This window comes from Eriocheir sinensis, chromosome 13 (assembly GCF_024679095.1).
Source record: "Eriocheir sinensis breed Jianghai 21 chromosome 13, ASM2467909v1, whole genome shotgun sequence".
Taxonomy (NCBI): Eukaryota; Metazoa; Arthropoda; class Malacostraca; order Decapoda; family Varunidae; genus Eriocheir; species Eriocheir sinensis.
In genome coordinates this window covers 9,756,121-9,776,888 of record NC_066521.1, presented here as the reverse complement: position 1 = coordinate 9,776,888, position 20,768 = coordinate 9,756,121, and the positions used below count along the sequence as shown (strand labels likewise).

At 42.0% G+C, this 20,768-nt stretch overlaps 1 protein-coding gene across 1 annotated transcript in view; it reads right to left on the bottom strand.

Moving 5' to 3' along the window:
- LOC126997806 (uncharacterized) overlaps positions 1-20,768 on the bottom strand; it is a 104,386-nt gene that overhangs the window by 7,167 nt on the left and 76,451 nt on the right. The window contains exons 3-4 of the mRNA XM_050859019.1: positions 18,834-18,905; positions 2,609-2,745 (exon numbers count right to left, since the gene is read on the bottom strand). Coding sequence (XP_050714976.1) covers positions 2,609-2,745; positions 18,834-18,905 — 209 coding nt within the window. The remainder of the gene's footprint in view (positions 1-2,608; positions 2,746-18,833; positions 18,906-20,768) is intronic.

The window sequence follows — 20,768 nt, the reverse complement described above, 5'->3', positions numbered from 1 at the left end:
AAGTGAAGGGAGAAGGCACTAGCGAGGAAGGGGAGGCAGGCGGGAGAAGGGAGGCTGCTGTATGGGGAGAAGCAGGGGTGGAAGGAAGCTGGAGAGAGTGGAGGAGCTGGAGAGAGTGGAGGAGCTGGAGAGAGTGGAGGAGCTGGAGAGAGTGGAGGAGCTGGAGAGAGTGGAGGAGCTGGAGTGTGTGGTGGAGCTGGAGAGAGTGGAGGAGCTGGAGAGAGTGGAGGAGCTGGAGAGAGTGGAGGAGCTGGAGAGAGTGGAGGAGCTGGAGAGAGTGGAGGAGCTGGAGAGAGTGGAGGAGCTGGAGAGAGTGGAGGAGCTGGAGAGAGTGGAGGAGCTGGAGAGAGGAGGAGCTGGAGAGAGGCACTGGAGGAGCTGGAGGAGCAGGAGGAGAGAGAGGAGCTGGAGAGAGTGGAGGAGCTGGAGAGAGTGGAGGAGCTGGAGAGAGTGGAGGAGCTGGAGAGAGTGGAGGAGCTGGAGAGATTGGAGGACGTGAAGATGACCTGGAGGAGTGGAGGGAGGGGGGAGTGGAGAGGGGGGAGGTGTGAGGGGCCGTGTTCCAGAAAGACAAATGTGATTAACAGGTAAAAAGAAGGTATTTTTGAGGGAAAGGTGGAATTAAGTTTACACTCCAACACCTGGTCCCCTAATTCTGACGCCTTTTTTCCTTCCCTCTTCATTTTTTTCTTTTCTGCCACTCTGCTTTTTTGTTTTGTTTTACTTCTTCCCTACTATTGCCATTTCTTCACATCCCTTCCGTTTTGTTCACTTTTACTCTGTTCTTTCGTCTTATTATCCTTGCTTCCCTTCCCTGTTCCTCATTTCCCTTCTTTTTCTTTCCCTTCGCTTGTTTTCTCTTTGTTTCTCTTCTCGTTTTTTTTTCAATACTTTCCTCTTCCTTCCCTTCCCTTCCCTTCCAATTCCTTTTCTTTTCTTCTCTTCTTTCCCTTCCCTTCCCTTTTCATCTCTTCTCTTTTCGTTTCTCTCTCTCTCTCTCTCTCTCTCTCTCTCTCTCTCTCTCTCTCTCTCTCTCTCTCTCTTACTTTCTTATCTCATATGAATTGCTTCCTTCCCCTTTCTAGTCTTCCATTTCTCTCCACTGACCTTTCTCCCTCCTCCCTCTTCTTTCTTCCTCCCCCTTCCTCTTCCTTCTTCGTTCCCTTGTCTTTTGTTCTTCCTGTTTCTAGCTAGGAGAGTTGCTTGCCTTCTCTCCTTCCTCTTTCCTCCTCCTTCCTACCTCCTTCTTTTTCCATCGTCCCTCTCTTTTCTTCCTCTCCCTTTCTCTCTCTCCCTCATCCTCCTTCATTCCCCTCCATCTTTCTCCTTTTCCTGTTTCTCAAAGCAGTACTACCCTCCTCCTCCTCCTTCTCCTTCTCCAGTTCCCTTGCGGCTCCTGACTGTCTGGTGGGGGAAAATATGAGGTGGAGGAAAGGGTGTGGTGGTAGTGGAGGTAGTGGTGGTGGTGGTGGAGGTGGTGATGATGGTAGTGGTGGTAGCGATTATGATGATGGTGACATTTTACTTTTACCCCTACTACCACTTCTACTACTACTTCTACTACTACTACTTCTACTACTACTATTACTACTTCTACTACTACTATTACTACTTCTACTACTACTACTTCTACTACTACTACTACTACTTCTACTACTACTACTACTACTTCTACTACTATTACTATTACTATTACTATTACTATTACTACTACTATTACTATTACTACTACTGTTACTATTACTACTACTGTTACTATTACTACTACTGTTACTATTACTACTACTGTTACTATTACTACTACTGTTACTATTACTACTACTGTTACTATTACTACTACTGTTACTATTACTACTACTGTTACTATTACTACTACTGTTACTATTACTACTACTGTTACTACTACTACTACTACTGCTACTTCTACTACTACTAGTCTACTACTGCCACTGCATCTTTTACTTCTACTTCTATTATTATTATTATTATTATTATTATTATTATTATTATTATTATTATTATTATTATTATTATTATTATTATTATTATTATTGTTATTGTTATTATTGTTATTATTACTGCAACTACTATTCCTATGCTCATTATCGCAGCGGCTGTTCGTTCCTTTGTACTGGATGAAAAATAGCGTTGGATAATTTACATGTGCATATTTTATAATGATCTTGCTTAATTTATGCTAATGCTTTTGTTAATGATGTGTAGTGAGGTGGATAATGCGGGCACACACACACACACACTCACTCACTCACTCACTCACTCACTCACTCACTCACTCACTCACTCAACACTACACAGAACACTTATACCTCACACAACACTACCTTACCCCGCCACCCCCTAACCCCCTTCCTCCTTCTCCCCTTTCCTTCCTGCTTCTCTCTCCCTCCTTCCCCCCTTCTCCTTCCCTCCCTTCCTCCTCCTCCCTTTCCCCTTTCCTCACTCCCTCCTTCCTCCCCCCTCCCCTTTTCCTACCCTTTGCCCCCTTCCTCCTCTTTCCCCACTCACTCCTCCCCCTTCCCCCCTTATCCCCTACCTTTCCCTTTTCTCCTTTCCTCTTTCTTCCCTCCCCCCTTCCCCCCACACACACCTGCCACGGGAGTCAGCCAAAGCTTGTGCTGCGAGGCGAGGAACACTCCGCCGCCCGCCCAGTACAGCACGCTCTTCTTCCAGGTGTCCAGCCACAGCACACCTGACCAGCACCGCAGCAGCCCGCTCCCCTCGTTCCTGCAGGTGAGCCAAGTAACGCTATTAGTAAGATTGCTATTATTATTATTATTATTATTATTATGGTGATTATGATGATGAGGAGAAGGAGAAGGAGAAGGCTAACGACGCTGATGCTGATTATAAAAGAAGAAGAAGTAGCAGTAGTAGTAGTAGTAGTAGTAGTAGTAGTAGTAGTAGTAGCAGCTTCTGTATGTAGTGTTTTTTTTTATTTGTTGTAATTATGAATGCTGATTAGTGTTTGTGGTTTGATCTTTTTTGAGTCATTATAATATTTTCAATTATTTACCTGAATTAAATGCTTGTGTCAAGGTAATTGTTTGTTGATTTTTTTTTTTTTTTTATCTTCCGGCCTTTTCTATTTGTGCATTCATTCGTATATATGCATTCATTCTTTTATTTCTTTTTTACGTTTGTTTCTCTCTCTCTCTCTCTCTCTCTCTCTCTCTCTCTCTAAGGGTCAGGGGTGAGTGAGGGGAAAGTTCAGATCGAGTTTCAACTTTCCTTTCCCCGTGACTTTCTTTTTTGTTTTTTTGGAAATTATTGTCCCGGGCTTGACGTTTCCCCTTTTTTCCTCCATTCTCTTTTTTCCTTCCTTTCTAATGGTGTGACTTTGTGATACTCATTTGTCGCTTTCAGAGGAGGAGGAGGCGGAGGAGGAGGGGTAGAGGAGGAGGAGGAAGAGGAGGAAGAGGAAACATGGAAGCATGGACTAGCAGGCAGCAGAAAGCCTGTTGGTTCATTACTAGGCTGCCTGCTTTCAGTGATTTAATCAATCCGTTTGCCATAGGAGTGGCTTGCAGGGAAGGATTAAAGCACTTGTGTACCTACTCTTGGATACGTTCAGTTCACTCCCGATGCAGCAAAGTGGCGATCAATGCGTTTCTTGAAGGAGTAGATGGTCTCTGCGCTAACCACTTCTGCAGGAAGGCTGTTGCAGTGGCGAACCACTCTATTCGAGAAATAACTCCTGCCGATGTCGGTATTGCATCGCTTTGCTTGAATTGTTTTTCCGTTGTTTCTTGTTCTCAGGTTAGTTTGTAGCGTGAAGAGTTTGAAGTGATCGACGTTGCTGAGCTTGTTCAGGTACTTAAAGACTTTTATCATGTCCCCCCGCAGTCGTCTCTTTTCCAACGTGAAGAGGTTGAGTCGCTCGAATCGCTCTTCATAGGGCTTCGTCCTCAGTGATGGTATCATCTTCGTGGCGGGGCGCTGTACTCTCTCAAGTAATTCAATATCTTTCCTGTAATTTGGAGACCAGAATTGCACGGCGTATTCCAGGTGGGGCCTTACCAGCGAATTATAAAAGGATAACATAACTCCCGGTGTCTTGTATTCGAAGTTCCTCGATATGAACCCAAGCATTGTATTGGCTTTCTTACAGGCGGACTTGCAGTGTTTTGTTTGTTTCAAGTCACTGCTGATAGTGACCCCGAGGTCTCTTTCCTCTTGCACAACATGTAGTGGTTCGCCACCCATGTGATATGTGTGATTGCTGTATCTGAATCCAATATGGATTACTTTACATTTGGTAGTGTTGAAGGACATCTGCCATTTTTCCGACCACCGAGTGATCAGGTCCAGGTCTCTCTGGATAATTTCTCAGTCTGTCGTCGTGAGGGCCTTCCCACCCACCTTTGTGTCGTCGGCAAATTTTGAAAGATTGGATTTCAATCCTAGTTCTAGGTCGTTGATATATATGATGAAGAGTATGAGTCCCAGCACCCCTGAGAGGAGGACGAGGAGGAAGAGGACGAGGAGGAAGAGGAGGAGGAGGAGGACGAAGAGGACGAGGAGGAGGAGGAGGAGGAGGATAAGGAGGAGGAGGAGAAAGAGGACAAGGAGGAGGAGGATAAGGAGGAGGAGGAGAAAGAGGACAAGGAGGAGGAGAACAAAGAGGATAAGGAGGAGGAGGAGAAAGAGGATAAGGAGGAGGAGGAGAAAGAGGATAAGGAGGAGGAGGAGAAAGAGGATAAGGAGGAGGAGGAGAAAGAGGATAAGGAGGAGGAGGAGGATGAGGAGGAGGAGGAGGAAAAGGAAAAGGATGAGGAGGAGGAGGAGAAAGAGGATAAGGAGGAGGAGGAGAAAGAGGATAAGGAGGAGGAGGAGAAAGAGGACAAGGAGGAGGAGGATAAGGAGGAGGAGGAGAAAGAGGACAAGGAGGAGGAGAGGAGGAGGAGGAGAGGAGGAGGAGGAGTAGAATGAGTATAAGGAGGAGGAGGAGGAGGAGGAGGAGGAGGAGAAAGAGGATAAGGAGGAGGAGGAGGAGGAGGAGGAGGAGGAGGATAAGGAGGAGGAGGAGAAAGAGGATGAGGAGGAGGAGGAGAAAGAGGATGAGGAGGAGGAGGAGAAAGAGGATGAGGAGGAGGAGGAGAAAGAGGATGAGGAGGAGGAGGAGAAAGAGGATGAGGAGGAGGAGGAGGATGAGGAGGAGGAGGAGAGGAGGAGGAGAGGAGGAGGAGAAAGAGGATGAGGAGGAGGAGAAAGAGGATGAGGAGGAGGAGGAGTACGAGGATGAGGAGGAGGAGGACGAGGAGAAGTAGGAGGAGGAGGAGGATTAGGAGGAGGAGGAGAAAGAGGATGAGGAGGAGGAGGAGAAAGAGGATGAGGAGGAGGAGGAGAAAGAGGATGAGGAGGATGAGGAGGAGGAGAAAGAGGATGAGGAGGAGAAAGAGGATGAGGAGGATGAGGAGGAGGAGCAGGAGCAGGAGGAGGAGGAGGAGGAGAAAGAGGATGAGGAGGAGGAGAGGAGGGAGGAGGATGAGAGGAGAGGAGGATGAGGAGGGAGGAGGAGAGGATGAGGAGAAAGAGGATGAGGAGGATGAGGAGGAGAAAGAGGATGAGGAGGATGAGGAGGAGAAAGAGGATGAGGAGGAGAAAGAGGATGAGGAGGATGAGGAGGAGAAAGAGGATGAGGAGGATGAGGAGGAGAAAGAGGATGAGGAGGATGAGGAGGAGAAAGAGGATGAGGAGGAGGAGGAGAAAGAGGAGGATGAGGAGGAGGAGGATGAGGAGGAGGAGGAGAAAGAGGAGGAGGAGGAGGAGGAGGAGAAAGAGGATGAGGAGGAGGAGGAGGAGAAAGAGGATGAGGAGGAGGAGGAGGAGAAAGAGGATGAGGAGGAGGAGGAGGAGAAAGAGGATGAGGAGGAGGAGGAGAAAGAGGATGAGGAGGAGGAGGAGCATGAGGAGGAGAAAGAGGGAGGAGGGAGAAAGAGGAGGAGGAGGAGGAGAAAGAGGGAGGAGGAGGAGGAGGAAAGAGGATGAGGAGGAGGAGGAGGAGAGAGGAGGAGGAGGAGGGAGGAGGAGGAGAGGAGAGGAGGAGGAGGAGGAGGAGGAGGAGTAAGAGGAGGAGGAGGAGGAGGAGGAGAAAGAGGATGAGGAGGAGGAGGAGGAGGAGGAGGAGGAGGAGAGAGAGGAGGGAGGAGGGAGGAGGAGGAGGAGAGGAGGGAGGATGAGGATGAGGAGGATGAGGAGAAAGAGGATGAGGAGAAAGAGGAAGAGGATGAGGAGGAGGAGGATGAGGAGGAGGAGGAGAACGAGGAAAATGAAGAGGAGGCGAAAGAGGAGGAGGAGGAGGAGAAAGAGGAGAGGGAGGAGGAGGGAGGAGGAGGAGAGGGAGGAGAGGAGGAGGAGGAGGAGGAGAGAGGAGGGAGGAGGAGGAAAGAGGAGGAGGAGGAGTAAGAGGATGAGGAGGAGGAGGAGGAGTAAGAGGATGATGAGGAGTAGGATTATGAGTAGGAGGAGGAGAAGAAAGAGGATAAGGAGGAGGAGAAGAAAGAGGATAAGGAGGAGGAGAAGAAAGAGGATAAGGAGGAGGAGGAGGAGAAAGAGGATAAGGAGGAGGAGGAGAAAGAGGATAAGGAGGAGGAGGAGAAAGAGGAGGAGGAGGAGGAGAAAGAGGATAAGGAGGAGGAGGAGGAGAAAGAGGATAAGGAGGAGGAGGAGGAGGAGAAAGAGGATAAGGAGGAGGAGGAGAAAGAGGATAAGGAGGAGGAGGAGAAAGAGGATAAGGAGGAGGAGGAGAAAGAGGATAAGGAGGAGGAGGAGAAAGAGGATAAGGAGGAGGAGGAGAAAGAGGATAAGGAGGAGGAGGAGAAAGAGGATAAGGAGGAGAAAGAGGATAAGGAGGAGAAAGAGGATAAGGAGGAGAAAGAGGATAAGGAGGAGGAGGAGGAGAAAGAGGATAAGGAGGAGGAGGAGGAGAAAGAGGATAAGGAGGAGGAGGAGGAGAAAGAGGATAAGGAGGAGGAGGAGGAGAAAGAGGATAAGGAGGAGGAGGAGAAAGAGGATAAGGAGGAGGAGGACAAAGAGGATAAGGAGGAGGAGGAGAAAGAGGATAAGGAGGAGGAGGAGAAAGAGGATAAGGAGGAGGAGGAGAGGAGAAAGAGGATAAGGAGGAGGAGGAGGAGGAGGAGAAAGAGGATAAGGAGGAGGAGGAGGAGGAGAAAGAGGATAAGGAGGAGGAGGAGGAGGAGGAGGAGAAAGAGGATAAGGAGGAGGAGGAGGAGGAGGAGAAAGAGGATAAGGAGGAGGAGGAGGAGGAGGAGAAAGAGGATAAGGAGGAGGAGGAGGAGGAGAAAGAGGATAAGGAGGAGGAGGAGGAGGAGGAGGAGAAAGAGGATAAGGAGGAGGAGGAGGACAAAGAGGATAAGGAGGAGGAGGAGGAGGAGAAAGAGGACGAGGAGGAGGAGGAAAAAATGGATGATGAATGTGAAGGAAGGACGTTGTGTTGGGGTACAAAGCGGGTACAAGAAAAAATATGAATGAAAAGCAGAACGATGCCAGAAAAAAAAAATACAAAAAGGAATAAGAACAAGAAGTGTGAGAGAATGATGGGAGGATTACTAGTGCAATAAAAGTATGATAAGGGAAAGTACGTGAAAAGGATGGGAAAATAAGAAGAAAAAGTATGAAAACGGGGAAAGAAAAAAAGTGTGAAAACTGGGAAGGTGACAAAGAAAGTGATATAACTGTTAAAGGTAAAATAGGATGAAAATTGTGAAATGTACCAAAAAAATGAAAAATGTGAAAGTTAACAAAGAAGGGTGAAAAATATGAAAGGTAACAGAAAAAGATGAAAACGGGGAAAGGAAAAAAAAGATGAAAACTGGGAAAAGTGACAAACAAAAGGGTGAAAGCAAAGGAAGGAAAAAAAGATGAAAACTGGAAATGATTAAAAAAAGGTGAAAACTGTGGAAGGAAATAATGGAAACTGTGGAAGGAAATAATGAAAACTGTGGAAGGAAATAATGAAAACTGTGGAAGGAAATAATGAAAACTGTGGAAGGAAATAATGAAAACTGTGGAAGGAAATAATGAAAACTGTGGAAGGAAATAATGAAAACTGTGAAAGGAAATAATGAAAACTGTGAAAGGAAATAATGAAAACTGTGAAAGGAAATCATGAAAACTGTGAAAGGAAATCATGAGAACTGTGAAAGGAAATCATGAGAACTGTGAAAGGAAATCATGAGAACTGTGAAAGGAAATCATGAGAACTGTGAAAGGAAATCATGAAAACTGTGAAAGGAAATCATGAAAACTGTGAAAGGAAATCATGAAAACTGTGAAAGGAAATCATGAAAACTGTGAAAGGAAATCACGAGAACTGTGAAAGGAAATCACGAGAACTGTGAAAGGAAATCACGAGAACTGTGAAAGGAAATCACGAGAACTGTGAAAGGAAATCATGAGAACTGTGAAAGGAAATCATGAAAACTGTGAAAGGAAATCATGAAAACTGTGAAAGGAAATCATGAAAACTGTGAAAGGAAATCATGAGAACTGTGAAAGGAAATCATGAGAACTGTGAAAGGAAATCATGAGAACTGTGAAAGGAAATCATGAGAACAGGAAATGAAATCATGAGAACTGTGAAAGGAAATCATGAGAACTGTGAAAGGAAATCATGAGAACTGTGAAAGGAAATCATGAGAACTGTGAAAGGAAATCATGAGAACTGTGAAAGGAAATCATGAGAACTGTGAAAGGAAATCATGAGAACTGTGAAAGGAAATCATGAGAGACTCAGAAAGGAAATCATGAGAACTGTGAAAGGAAATCATGAGAACTGTGAAAGGAAATCATGAGAACTGTGAAAGGAAATCATGAGAACTGTGAAAGGAAATCATGAGAACAGTGAAACGAAATCATGAGAACTGTGAAAGGAAATCATGAGAACTGTGAAAGGAAATCATGAGAACTGTGAAAGGAAATCATGAGAACTGTGAAAGGAAATCATGAGAACTGTGAAAGGAAATCATGAGAACTGTGAAAGGAAATCATGAGAACTGTGAAAGGAAATCATGAGAACTGTGAAAGGAAATCATGAGAACTGTGAAAGGAAATCATGAGAACTGTGAAAGGAAATCATGAGAACTGTGAAAGGAAATCATGAGAACTGTGAAAGGAAATCATGAGAACTGAGATAGGAAGTCATGCGAGAACTGTGAAAGTAAATCATGAGAACTGTGAAAGGAAATCATGAGAACTGTGAAAGGAAATCATGAGAACTGTGAAAGGAAATCATGAGAACTGTGAAAGGAAATCATGAGAACTGTGAAAGGAAATCATGAAAACTGTGAAAGGAAATCATGAAAACTGTGAAAGGAAATCATGAAAACTGTGAAAGGAAATCATGAAAACTGTGAAAGGAAATCATGAAAACTGTGAAAGGAAATCATGAAAACTGTGAAAGGAAATCATGAAAACTGTGAAAGGAAATCATGAAAACTGTGAAAGGAAATCATGAAACTGTGAAAGGAAATCATGAAAACTGTGAAAGGAAATCATGAAAACCAGAAAGGAAATCATGAAAACTGTGGAAGGAAATAATGAAAACAGGGAAAGGAAATAATGGAAACTGTGAAAGGAAATCGTGAAAACTTTGAAAGGAAATCATGAAAACTTTGAAAGGAAATCATGAAAACTTTGAAAGGAAATCATGAAAACTTTGAAAGGAAATCATGAAAACTTTGAAAGGAAATCATGAAAACTTTGAAATCATGAAAACTTTGAAAGGAAATCATGAAAACTTTGAAAGGAAATAATGAAAACTGTGGAAGGAAATAATGAAAACTGTGAAAGGAAATCATGAAAACTTTGAAAGGAAATCAAGAAACTGTGAAAGGAAATCATGAAAACCAGAAAGGAAATCATGAAAACTGTGAAAGGAAATCATGAAACTGTGAAAGGAAATCATGAAAACTGTGAAAGGAAATCATGAAAACTGTGAAAGGAAATCATGAAAACTGTGAAAGGAAATCATGAAAACTGTGAAAGGAAATCATGAAAACTGTGAAAGGAAATCATGAAAACTGTGAAAGGAAATCATGAAAACTGTGAAAGGAAATCATGAAAACTGTGAAAGGAAATCATGAAAACTGTGAAAGGAAATCATGAAAACTGTGAAAGGAAATCATGAAAACTGTGAAAGGAAATCATGAAAACTGTGAAAGGAAATCATGAAAACTGTGAAAGGAAATCATGAAAACTGTGAAAGGAAATCATGAAAACTGTGAAAGGAAATCATGAAAACTGTGAAAGGAAATCATGAAAACTGTGAAAGGAAATCATGAAAACTGTGAAAGGAAATCATGAAAACTGTGAAAGGAAATCATGAAAACTGTGAAAGGAAATCATGAAAACTGTGAAAGGAAATCATGAAAACTGTGAAAGGAAATCATGAAAACTGTGAAAGGAAATCATGAAAACTGTGAAAGGAAATCATGAAAACTGTGGAAGGAAATCATGAAAACTGTGGAAGGAAATCATGAAAACTGTGGAAGGAAATCATGAAAACTGTGGAAGGAAATCATGAAAACTGTGGAAGGAAATCATGAAAACTGTGGAAGGAAATCATGAAAACTGAAGGAAATCATGAAACTGTGGAAGGAAATCATGAAAACTGTGGAAGGAAATCATGAAACTGTGGAAGGAAATCATGAAAACTGTGGAAGGAAATCATGAAAACTCAGAAGGAAATCATGAAAACTGTGGAAGGAAATCATGAAACTGTGGAAGGAAATCATGAAACTGTGAAGGAAATCATGGAAACTGTGGAAGGAAATCATGGAAACTGTGGAAGGAAATCATGGAAACTGTGGAAGGAAATCATGGAAACTGTGGAAGGAAATCATGGAAACTGTGGAAGGAAATCATGTAAACTGTGGAAGGAAATCATGGAAACTGTGGAAGGAAATCATGGAAACTGTGGAAGGAAATCATGGAAACTGTGGAAGGAAATCATGGAAACTGTGGAAGGAAATCATGGAAACTGTGGAAGGAAATCATGGAAACTGTGGAAGGAAATCATGGAAACTGTGGAAGGAAATCATGGAAACTGTGGAAGGAAATCATGGAACTGTGGAAATCATGGAAACTGTGGAAGGAAATCATGGAAACTGTGGAAGGAAATCATGGAAACTGTGGAAGGAAATCATGGAAACTGTGGAAGGAAATCATGGAAACTGTGGAAGGAAATCATGGAAACTGTGGAAGGAAATCATGGAAACTGTGGAAGGAAATCATGGAAACAGGGAAAGGAAATAATGAAAACTGTGGAAGGAAATCATGGAAACTGTGGAAGGAAATCATGGAAACAGGGAAAGGAAATAATGAAAACTGTGGAAGGAAATAATGAAAACTGTGGAAGGAAATAATGAAAACTGTGGAAGGAAATAATGAAAACTGTGGAAGGAAATAATGAAAACTGTGGAAGGAAATAATGAAAACTGTGGAAGGAAATAATGAAAACTGTGGAAGGAAATAATGAAAACTGTGGAAGGAAATAATGAAAACTGTGGAAGGAAATAATGAAAACTGTGGAAGGAAATAATGAAAACTTTGAAAGGAAATCATGAAAACTGTGGAAGGAAATAATGAAAACTGTGGAAGGAAATAATGAAAACTGTGGAAGGAAATAATGGAAACTGTGGAAGGAAATAATGGAAACTGTGGAAGGAAATAATGAAAACTGTGGAAGGAAATAATGAAAACTGTGGAAGGAAATAATGAAAACTGTGGAAGGAAATAATGAAAACTGTGGAAGGAAATAATGAAAACTGTGGAAGGAAATAATGAAAACTGTGGAAGGAAATAATGAAAACTGTGGAAGGAAATAATGAAAACTGTGGAAGGAAATAATGGAAACTGTGGAAGGAAATAATGGAAACTGTGGAAGGAAATAATGGAAACTGTGGAAGGAAATAATGAAAACTGTGGAAGGAAATAATGGAAACTGTGGAAGGAAATAATGGAAACTGTGGAAGGAAATAATGAAAACTGTGGAAGGAAATAATGAAAACAAGGAAAGGAAATCATGAAAACTTTGAAAGGAAATCATGAAAACTGTGGAAGGAAATAATGGAAACTGTGGAAGGAAATAATGAAATCTGTGAAAGGAAAAAAAGAATGAAAACAGGAAGAGGTAACTAAAAAAGGGTGAAAATAGGGAAAGAAAATCAAGGATGAAAACTGGGAAAGGAAAAAAAAAGGATGAAAACAGGGAGAGGTAACTAAAATAAGTGAAAATAGGGAAAGGAAAACAAGGATGAAAAGTGGGAAAGGAAAATAAGAATGAAAAAATGGGAAAGGAAAAAAAAGGATGAAAACTAGGAAAGGAAAATAAGAATGAAAAATGGGAAAGGGAAAAAAAAGAATGAAAACTGGGGAAGGAAAAAAGGATGAAAACTGTGAAAGGAAAAAAAGGATGAAAACTAGGAAAGGAAAATAAGAATGAAAAATGGGAAAGGAAAAAATGATGAAAAATGGGAAAGGGAAAAAAAAGAATGAAAACTGGGAAAGGAAAAAAGGATGAAAACTGAGAAAGGAAAAAAAGGATGAAAACTAGGAAAGGAAAATAAGAATGAAAAATGGCAAAGGAAAAATGATGAAAAATGGGAAAGGTAAAAAACAACGGGGAAAACTGTAAAATGAAAAAAAAAGATAGCTGGGAAATGTAACAAAAAAAAAGTGTGATAACTGGAAAGGAAAAAAGAATGAAAAAAAAGAATAACAGCTGGAAAATGTAACAAAAAAACAAGAGTGAAACTGGAAAGGGAAAAAAAAGGGATGAAAAATGGGATAGTAAACAAGAGTGAAAACAGGAAAGGTAAAAAAAGGGATGAAAAATGGGATAGTAAACAAGAGTGAAAACAGGAAAGGTAAAAAAAAGGGATGAAAAATGGGGTAGTAAACAAGAGTGAAAACAGGAAAGGTAAAAAAAGGGATGAAAAATGGGGTAGTAAACAAGAGTGAAAACAGGAAAGGGAAAAAAAGGGATGAAAAATGGGATAGTAAACAAGAGTGAAACTGGAAAAGGAAAAAAAAGGGATGAAAAATGGGGTAGTAAACAAGAGTGAAAACTGGAAAGGTAAAAAAAAGGGAAAGTACTTAATGGAACACGATTTTCACACCTTCAGTAACAGACAAACACATAAAAAAGTCAACAATGTGAAAAGTCGTGATCACAGGCCATAGTTTAATTTCAAATGCGAGAAAGTTACTGGCATTTTTTTTCCCTTTTTTAAATTCCGCCTTTTCTGCTCTCTTTCTCTCTCTCTCTCTCTCTCTCTCTCTCTCTCTCTCTCTCTCTCTCTCTCTCTCTCTCTCTCTCTCTCTCTCTCAAATAATGTAGCTCAAACCTCTATGACATACGATCCCTCTATTATCTCTGTTTTGCCTTTTATTCCCGTAGTAATTAATTGAGTTTCCCTTTTCCTCCTCTCAAACGTATGGTCCCTTTTTTTACCTTTGGGCTTGAGTGATGTAGCTTGAACTCCTATACATTAGCTATAATTGTAAAGTTTCTAGTGTAGGCAACGGTTTGGTATTGAGTGTATGGGCATTGTAAGGTTATGAAAGCAGTGTCATGAGGTGCAAAAGGAGGAGGAGGAGGAGGAGGAGGAGGAGGAGGAGAAGGAAGAGGAGGAGAGCAAGGAACCATACACTCGTTCTTTATCTAACGGGACGAAACGAAGGGAGCAAAATTAGAGAATGTAAAGTATACTCCTATTGTCCTATCAGTTAACTGGACCAATTCTCATTTCTCAGGCATGTCAAGGCACTCTCTCGGCTGCCAGGGAATGAGAAGAGGAGAGTAAAGAGAAAAGTTAGATGGGAAGGAAAAATAGAGAGAAGACGATTAATGTGAGTGAGAGAAAGAGGAAGGTAAGGCGGAGAGAGAGAGAGAGAGAGAGAGAGAGAGAGAGAGAGAGAGAGAGAGAGAGAGAGAGAGAGAGAGAGAGAGAGAGAGAGAGCGAGAGAGAGAGAGAGAGAGGAGAGGAGAGGAGAGTGAGAGAGTGAGAGAGTGAAAGATAGAAGGTGGAGGAAAGAGATAGGAAAGACAAAATTGTGAGGCATTAGTTCACTTGGATTGTTGAGAGAGAGAGAGAGAGAGAGAGAGAGAGAGAGAGAGAGAGAGAGAGAGAGAGAGAGAGAGAGAGAGAGAGAGAGAGAGAGAGAGAGAGAGAGAGAGAGAGCGAGAGAGAGAGAGAGAGAGAGAGAGAGAGAGAGAGAGAGAGAGAGAGAGAGAGAGAGAGAGAGAGAGAGAGAGAGAAGGTGGAGGAAAGAGATAGGAAAGACAAAATTGTGAGGCATTAGTTCACTTGGATTGTTGAGGAGAGAGAGAGAGAGAGAGAGAGAGAGAGAGAGAGAGAGAGAGAGAGAGAGAGAGAGAGAGAGAGAGAGAGAGAGAGAGAGAGAGAGAGAGAGAGAGAGAGAGAGAGAGAGAGAGAGAATGATAAGAGCGAGAGAAGTAGTGAAAGAAACAAGGAATAGGAATGTGTGTGTGTGTGTGTGTGTGTGTGTGTGTGTATCCTCGGGCAGGGTGTGTGATGTGTGGTAAGTGAGTGGAAAAGCCCATTGCTATGTTGAATTGAGCATCCCCACCCATGGCTATGTCTTGAGAGACAGAGAGAGAGAGAGACAGAGAGAGAGAGACAGAGAGACAGAAATTTTATTGGTCTGTTATATTGGTAACCTAGACAATTTTTTTTTTCTCATTCTCACACACACACACACACACACACACACACACACACACACACACACACACACACACACACACACACACAATGTTTAAAGTTATTCCGTCTGTCTCGCGTATGTATAAGATAGGAGAGAGAGAGAGAGAGAGAGAGAGAGAGAGAGAGAGAGAGAGAGAGAGAGAGAGAGAGAGAGAGAGAGAGAGAGAGAGAGAGAGAGAGAGAGAGAGAGAGAGAGAGAGAGAGAGAGAGAGAGAGAGAGGAGCTAGGTCAATATTCAGAGCCACAGGAGCGAGGAACGCGAATTTTTTTTCCCATTCTTTTCTCTCTAGTTTGGAACATTGCTTTGCCTGGCGCGGGAAAAAAAGAGAAAAAGAAAAAGCATAAAAAAATAGTAATAGAAGCAGAATGTTGATGATGATAATGATGATGATGGTGATGATGCTGGCAATGATAGTGATATATTTTGTAATGGTGATTTAAGTGTTGTTTGTGATAGTTATAGTGATGATGGTGATGATGCTGGTTACATTGATGGTGATGATGATGAGTATTAAGGTAACGGCGAGTAATGTGGTGAAGGTCAGGTTGGTGAGGTGATGAAAAAGGATGTTGCTGACAAAGGGAAAAAAAGGAAAAGTTGTAAGAAAGATAAAAAAGTTTGGTGAAAAAAATGATAGATGGAATCCAAAAGAAGAAGAAAAGAAATATGAAGAAAAGGAAGAAGAGAAAGAAGACTAAGAAGAAGAAGAAGAAGACTAAGAAGAAGAAGAAGAAGACTAAGAAGAAGAAGAAGAAGAAGAAGAAGAAGAAGAAGACTAAGAAGAAGAAGACTAAGACTAAGAAGAAGAAGACTAAGACTAAGAAGAAGAAGACTAAGACTAAGAAGAAGAAGACTAAGACTAAGAAGAAGAAGACTAAGACTAAGAAGAAGAAGAAGAAGACTAAGAAGAAGAAGAAGAAGACTAAGAAGAAGAAGAAGAAGACTAAGAAGAAGAAGAAGAAGACTAAGAAGAAGAAGAAGAAGACTAAGAAGAAGAAGAAGAAGACTAAGAAGAAGAAGACTAAGAAGAAGAAGAAGACTAAGAAGAAGAAGAAGAAGAAGACTAAGAAGAAGAAGAAGAAGACTAAGAAGAAGAAGAAGAAGACTAAGAAGAAGAAGACTAAGAAGAAGACTAAGAAGAAGACTAAGAAGACTAAGAAGAAGACTAAGAAGAAGACTAAGAAGACTAAGAAGAAGAAGACTAAGAAGAAGAAGAAGAAGAGAGAAGAAGACTAAGAAGAAGAAGAAGAAGAGAGAAGAAGACTAAGAAGAAGAAGAAGAAGAGAGAAGAAGACTAAGAAGAAGAAGAAGAAGAACTCAGAAGAAGAAGAAGAAGACTCAGAAGAAGAAGAAGAAGACTCAGAAGAAGAAGAAGACTCAGAAGAAGAAGAAGACTCAGAAGAAGAAGAGAGAAGAAGAAGAAGAGAGAAGAAGACTAAGATCAAGAAAATGAAGGAATAAAGCAGAATGTGGATCCGAAATATTAAAATCAACGTTAAGGAAAAAAGCAACACTCATTCCTTATCTCATTCTTTCATTCAGTCCACTTATTCCCTATTCATCCAAAATCTTTTCCTCTTTCTTCATATACTTTCCCATCGGTCATTCTCTTATCTCTTCATCTATTACATTTCTTCGTTTTAATTCATTCCTTCTTTTTCTTTATTCACTCTGGTTCTTCTGACCTTCCTTCATTCTCTCCCTTCCTTCATTATTTTCATTTCTTTTTTTATTTATCCTCTTCCCCTTCTTTTTTTCACCCCTTCCATTCCACTTCTTCCACCTCCTTCATATCCTCTTTTCCTTCCCGATTTTTTTCTTCCTTGCTGCCTGTATTAGCGCCGGTAGGTTCCTGGTGGAGGTTTGTCTGTTAGTGGCACAGGCGAATTTATTTATAGTTGCTGCCGTGATGCTTGACTCGTGCTTTCTCCTTCCTTTCTTTCTTTTCAGTTCAGCTCTTCCTTCATTCATTTAGCTCCTTCATTCACCCTACCTCACATTCATCCCTTTCCCTACTTTTCAATTTATCACACTCCTCTTCCTCTTCATTCCTTCCCTCTCCTTAATTCCACCTTTTCTCCATCATTCTCTTCTCCTTTCTCCCCTCTCTTCCCTCCCCTTCATTATTTTTCCACTCCATTCCTTCCTCCCTCTTCATTCCAACTCGTGTCTTCAGAACAATGTGGAGGGAGGGAAAAGGGAGCAAAGTTTCCTCCCATTACCTCCAGAGCATCAAGCAACTCCTTCTCAGCCTCCATTCCTTTCTTCTTCCTCCCTTCATTTCCTTTACCACTCCTCTCATTCTGTATCATTGTCCCCTCTCTTCTTCTTTCCATTCTTCTTTCCTTTACTATTTGCCATTTCTTCCTTCTTCCATTTATTTTTTCACTCCTTTCCTTTTTACCTTACCTTCTTCCTTCCCATTTCTTCCTTCTTCCATTCCTTCCTTCCTTCATTTTTTTCACCTTTTACCTCCTTTTGCCCTTCCCTCCACTCCTCCGTTCCTCCGTTCTGCCTCCCTTTCTTCTGTACCTCTTCTTCTCTTCTTTATCAACGTCTCTCCTTCTCCCCCATCCTTTTTTTTTTACCTTACTTTTCTTCTTGCTATTTCTCCCTCCTTTACTTCTCTATCAAATATTCCTTCCCATTCTTCTTTTATATCTTCTTTCCCTTTTCCCCTCTTTCATTTTTCCTTCCTTTTCTTCTCTTCACTCCGTTCATCCCTCCCTTTTTTCGTTTCGTCTTTATTTCCTCGCTTCTCATCTCATTTTTTTTTAGTTTCTCCCCTCTTGTTTCAATTTTCTTTCTTTCTCCCCTCTTCATTCTCCCGTCTATCTCTTCTTCCCTCCCTTCCTCCTTCTATTCTTCTCAAATTTTCTTCTTTCATAATTTTTTTTTATAACTTCTCTCCTTCAGTCCTTTCTTTTTTTTCTCCTCTTTCTCCTTCTTCTCTTCCTCCCTCTCCTCCCTCTCCTCCTCCCCTCCTCCCTCTCTTTTCTCCTCCTCCTCCTCCTCCTTTTCCAACTCCTACTCCTCCTGCTCCTCCTCTTCTTCTTCCTCCTCCTCCTGCTCCTCCTCCTCTTCCTCCTCCTCTTTCTCTAACTGTTCCTCCTCCTCCTCCTTTTGTGCTTCCTCCATCATTTTCCATTCATGAAATCCTGAAAGTCTCTTCTTAGTCTCCACATCTCTATCTCTCTCCTCATATTCTCCCTTCATTGTTATTATTCTCCTTTCCTCGCTTATTCTCTCGTTTCATCAACTGTTCAGCCACACTCAGCATTATTTCTCCTTCCCTTCCTCCTATATTCTTAATTTTCCGTTTTTTTCCCACACGACATAATTCCTTTCTCTCCTTTCTTTTTTTGTTACTTCCTTCTTCATCTTCTCACTCTCTTCTTCTTTACTCAGCATTATTTCTTCATTCCTCTTTTTTTTATCTTTCTCCATTTCCTTTTCGTTTTTTAATCCCTCCTATCCTTGAATATGACGTGCTTTAATCTCGCATACGTGAAAAAGCGATAATTATATATACGCAAAAAAGATGGTTTAGTTTTATGCGTATGATAATTTTTATATATATATATATATATATATATATATATATATATATATATATATATATATATATATATGAGTATCTGTCTCTCCCTCCTTTTTAAATTTTTTTCCCTTTTCTTCTTTCTTTCATTTTGTTTCATTATTATTGTTCGTCTTTCCTTCTTTCTTTCCTTCGTACCTTCCTTCCAATCATCTTTTGTTCGATTTTTTTTTTTACATATTTTATCTTCGTTTTTATATCTACGTATATATTTTTTTACTACCTTCTTTACTTTCTTATTTCCTTTTTTCCTTCCTTCCTTCCTTTCTTTGCTCCTTCCTTCGTTCCTTCCTTCCTTCTCTTCCTACCTCTTCCTCTATACGTGTTTTCTTTCCTCAGTCTGTTCAACCATCTATTCATCCTTGCTTCCCTTCCTTTCTTTCAGTCGCTCCCTTCTCCCCTCCCTCCCTCTCCCCTCCCCCTCCTCTCCCCCTCCTCTCCCCTTCCTACCTCCTCCCCTTACCTCACACACACGCGAAGGAAGAGCGTCACTGCCCATGTTGTCTCCAGGAAGAATAAGACGACTGCGAGTAACCTGAGGGAAAGAAAGTGAGAGTGAGAGAGAGGCAGGTAAAGATGTGCTGGTGGTGGTGGTGGAGGAGGAGGTGGTGGTGATGGTGGTGGTGAGAGGAAATTGAGTGGTGATGAATTTTGGAGATTATATTTGGTAGTGAAAGAGAAGGACTGAGAAGACTTACATTATTCATTTAAATATTCATTCATTCATTTAGACATGCATACATACATACATACATACATACACACACACATACACACACACACTCATCAACAAAAAGAGTAATGAGGCTAAGCTGTCATGAAGGAGGAATGAGCTCTCTCTCTCTCTCTCTCTCTCTCTCTCACATACACACACACCCACACCCACACACCCACACACACACACACACACACACACACACACACACACACACACACACCCACACCGTACCCGTGTCTCCAAAGCCATTAGTCATATATACACACACACACACACACACACACACACACACACACACACACACAGTAATGGGAAGGTGTGTGTGTGTGTGTTTCAAGCTCCTATACGGACATACACGCACATAAACGTACATTCACCTGTTCATAATGCGAGGAATTGGCTATCAAGTGGTTGGGACATCCACACATACACACAGACAGACAAACAGACACAGACAGACAGAAGGACAGACAAACAGACACTTTATATATGGACACAAAATTGGAAGCAAAAACAAAGGCTTCAGGGCGCAAAGACAAGCGATAAAGGACAAAGACAGAGGAATAAAAGAAAAAAAAGAGTTAGTAAGAGAAAAAAAGGATTAGTGTAACAATGAGAGAGATAAAAAAAAATGTTGAAAAAAAGAAGTGAAAAAGAGGAAGATTAAGAGAAAGGAAAAATTTACAGTCGCTTCAAATTCCCTTAAGTGGCTTGCGTTCATTTCGTGAGTGTCAAGTTCATAAAGAAAAAGGGAGAGAAAGAAAGAAAGAAAGAAAGAAGCAAAAAAGAAACAGACAGAGAAAGAGAGACAAAAGAGCGAAAGGTGATCTATTTTAGTTTGTCAGTTTGGCCATGGGGAGGAGGGGAAGGAAAGGGAGGAGGGGGAGGAGCAAGGGGAGGAAGGGAAGGAGGGAAGGAAAGTGGGATGGAGAGAGGAGGAGAGGATGGAGGGGGAAGGGTAGGAAGGAGGCAAGGGGAAGGAAGGGGAGAACGAGGGAAAGGGGAGACAGAGAGAGAGACAGAGAGAAACAGAGACTGTACTCACACTGTGTAGATGCCGAGTGTGTGGTGGTAGACCCTCTTCCTCCCAAATTGACCCACACCACTGAAATTGACCCTCTTCCTCCCGAAATGACCACTTCCTCCCGAAATTGACCCCTCTTCCTCCCGAAATTGACCCCTCTTCCTCCCGAAATTGACCCCTCTGCCTCCCGAAATTGACCTCTTCCTCCTGAAATTGACCCTCTTCCTCCTGAAATTGACCCTCTTCCTCCTGAAATTGACCCTTCTCCTCCCGAAATTGACCCTTCTCCTCCCGAAATTGACCCCTCTTCCTCCCGAAATTGACCCCTCTTCCTCCCGAAATTGACCCCTCTTCCTCCCGAAATTGACCCCTCTTCCTCCCGAAATTGACCCCTCTTCCTCCCGAAATTGACCCCTCTTCCTCCCGAAATTGTCCCCTCTTCCTCCTGAAATTGACCCTCTTCCTCCTGAAATTGACCCCTCTTCCTCCTGAAATTGACCCCTCTTCCTCCTGAAATTGACCCCTCTTCCTCCTGAAATTGACCGTTTTCCTCCCGAAATTGACCCCTCTTCCTCCCGAAATTGACCCCTCTTCCTCCCGAAATTGACCCCTCTTCCTCCCGAAATTGACCCCTCTTCCTCCCGAAATTGACCCCT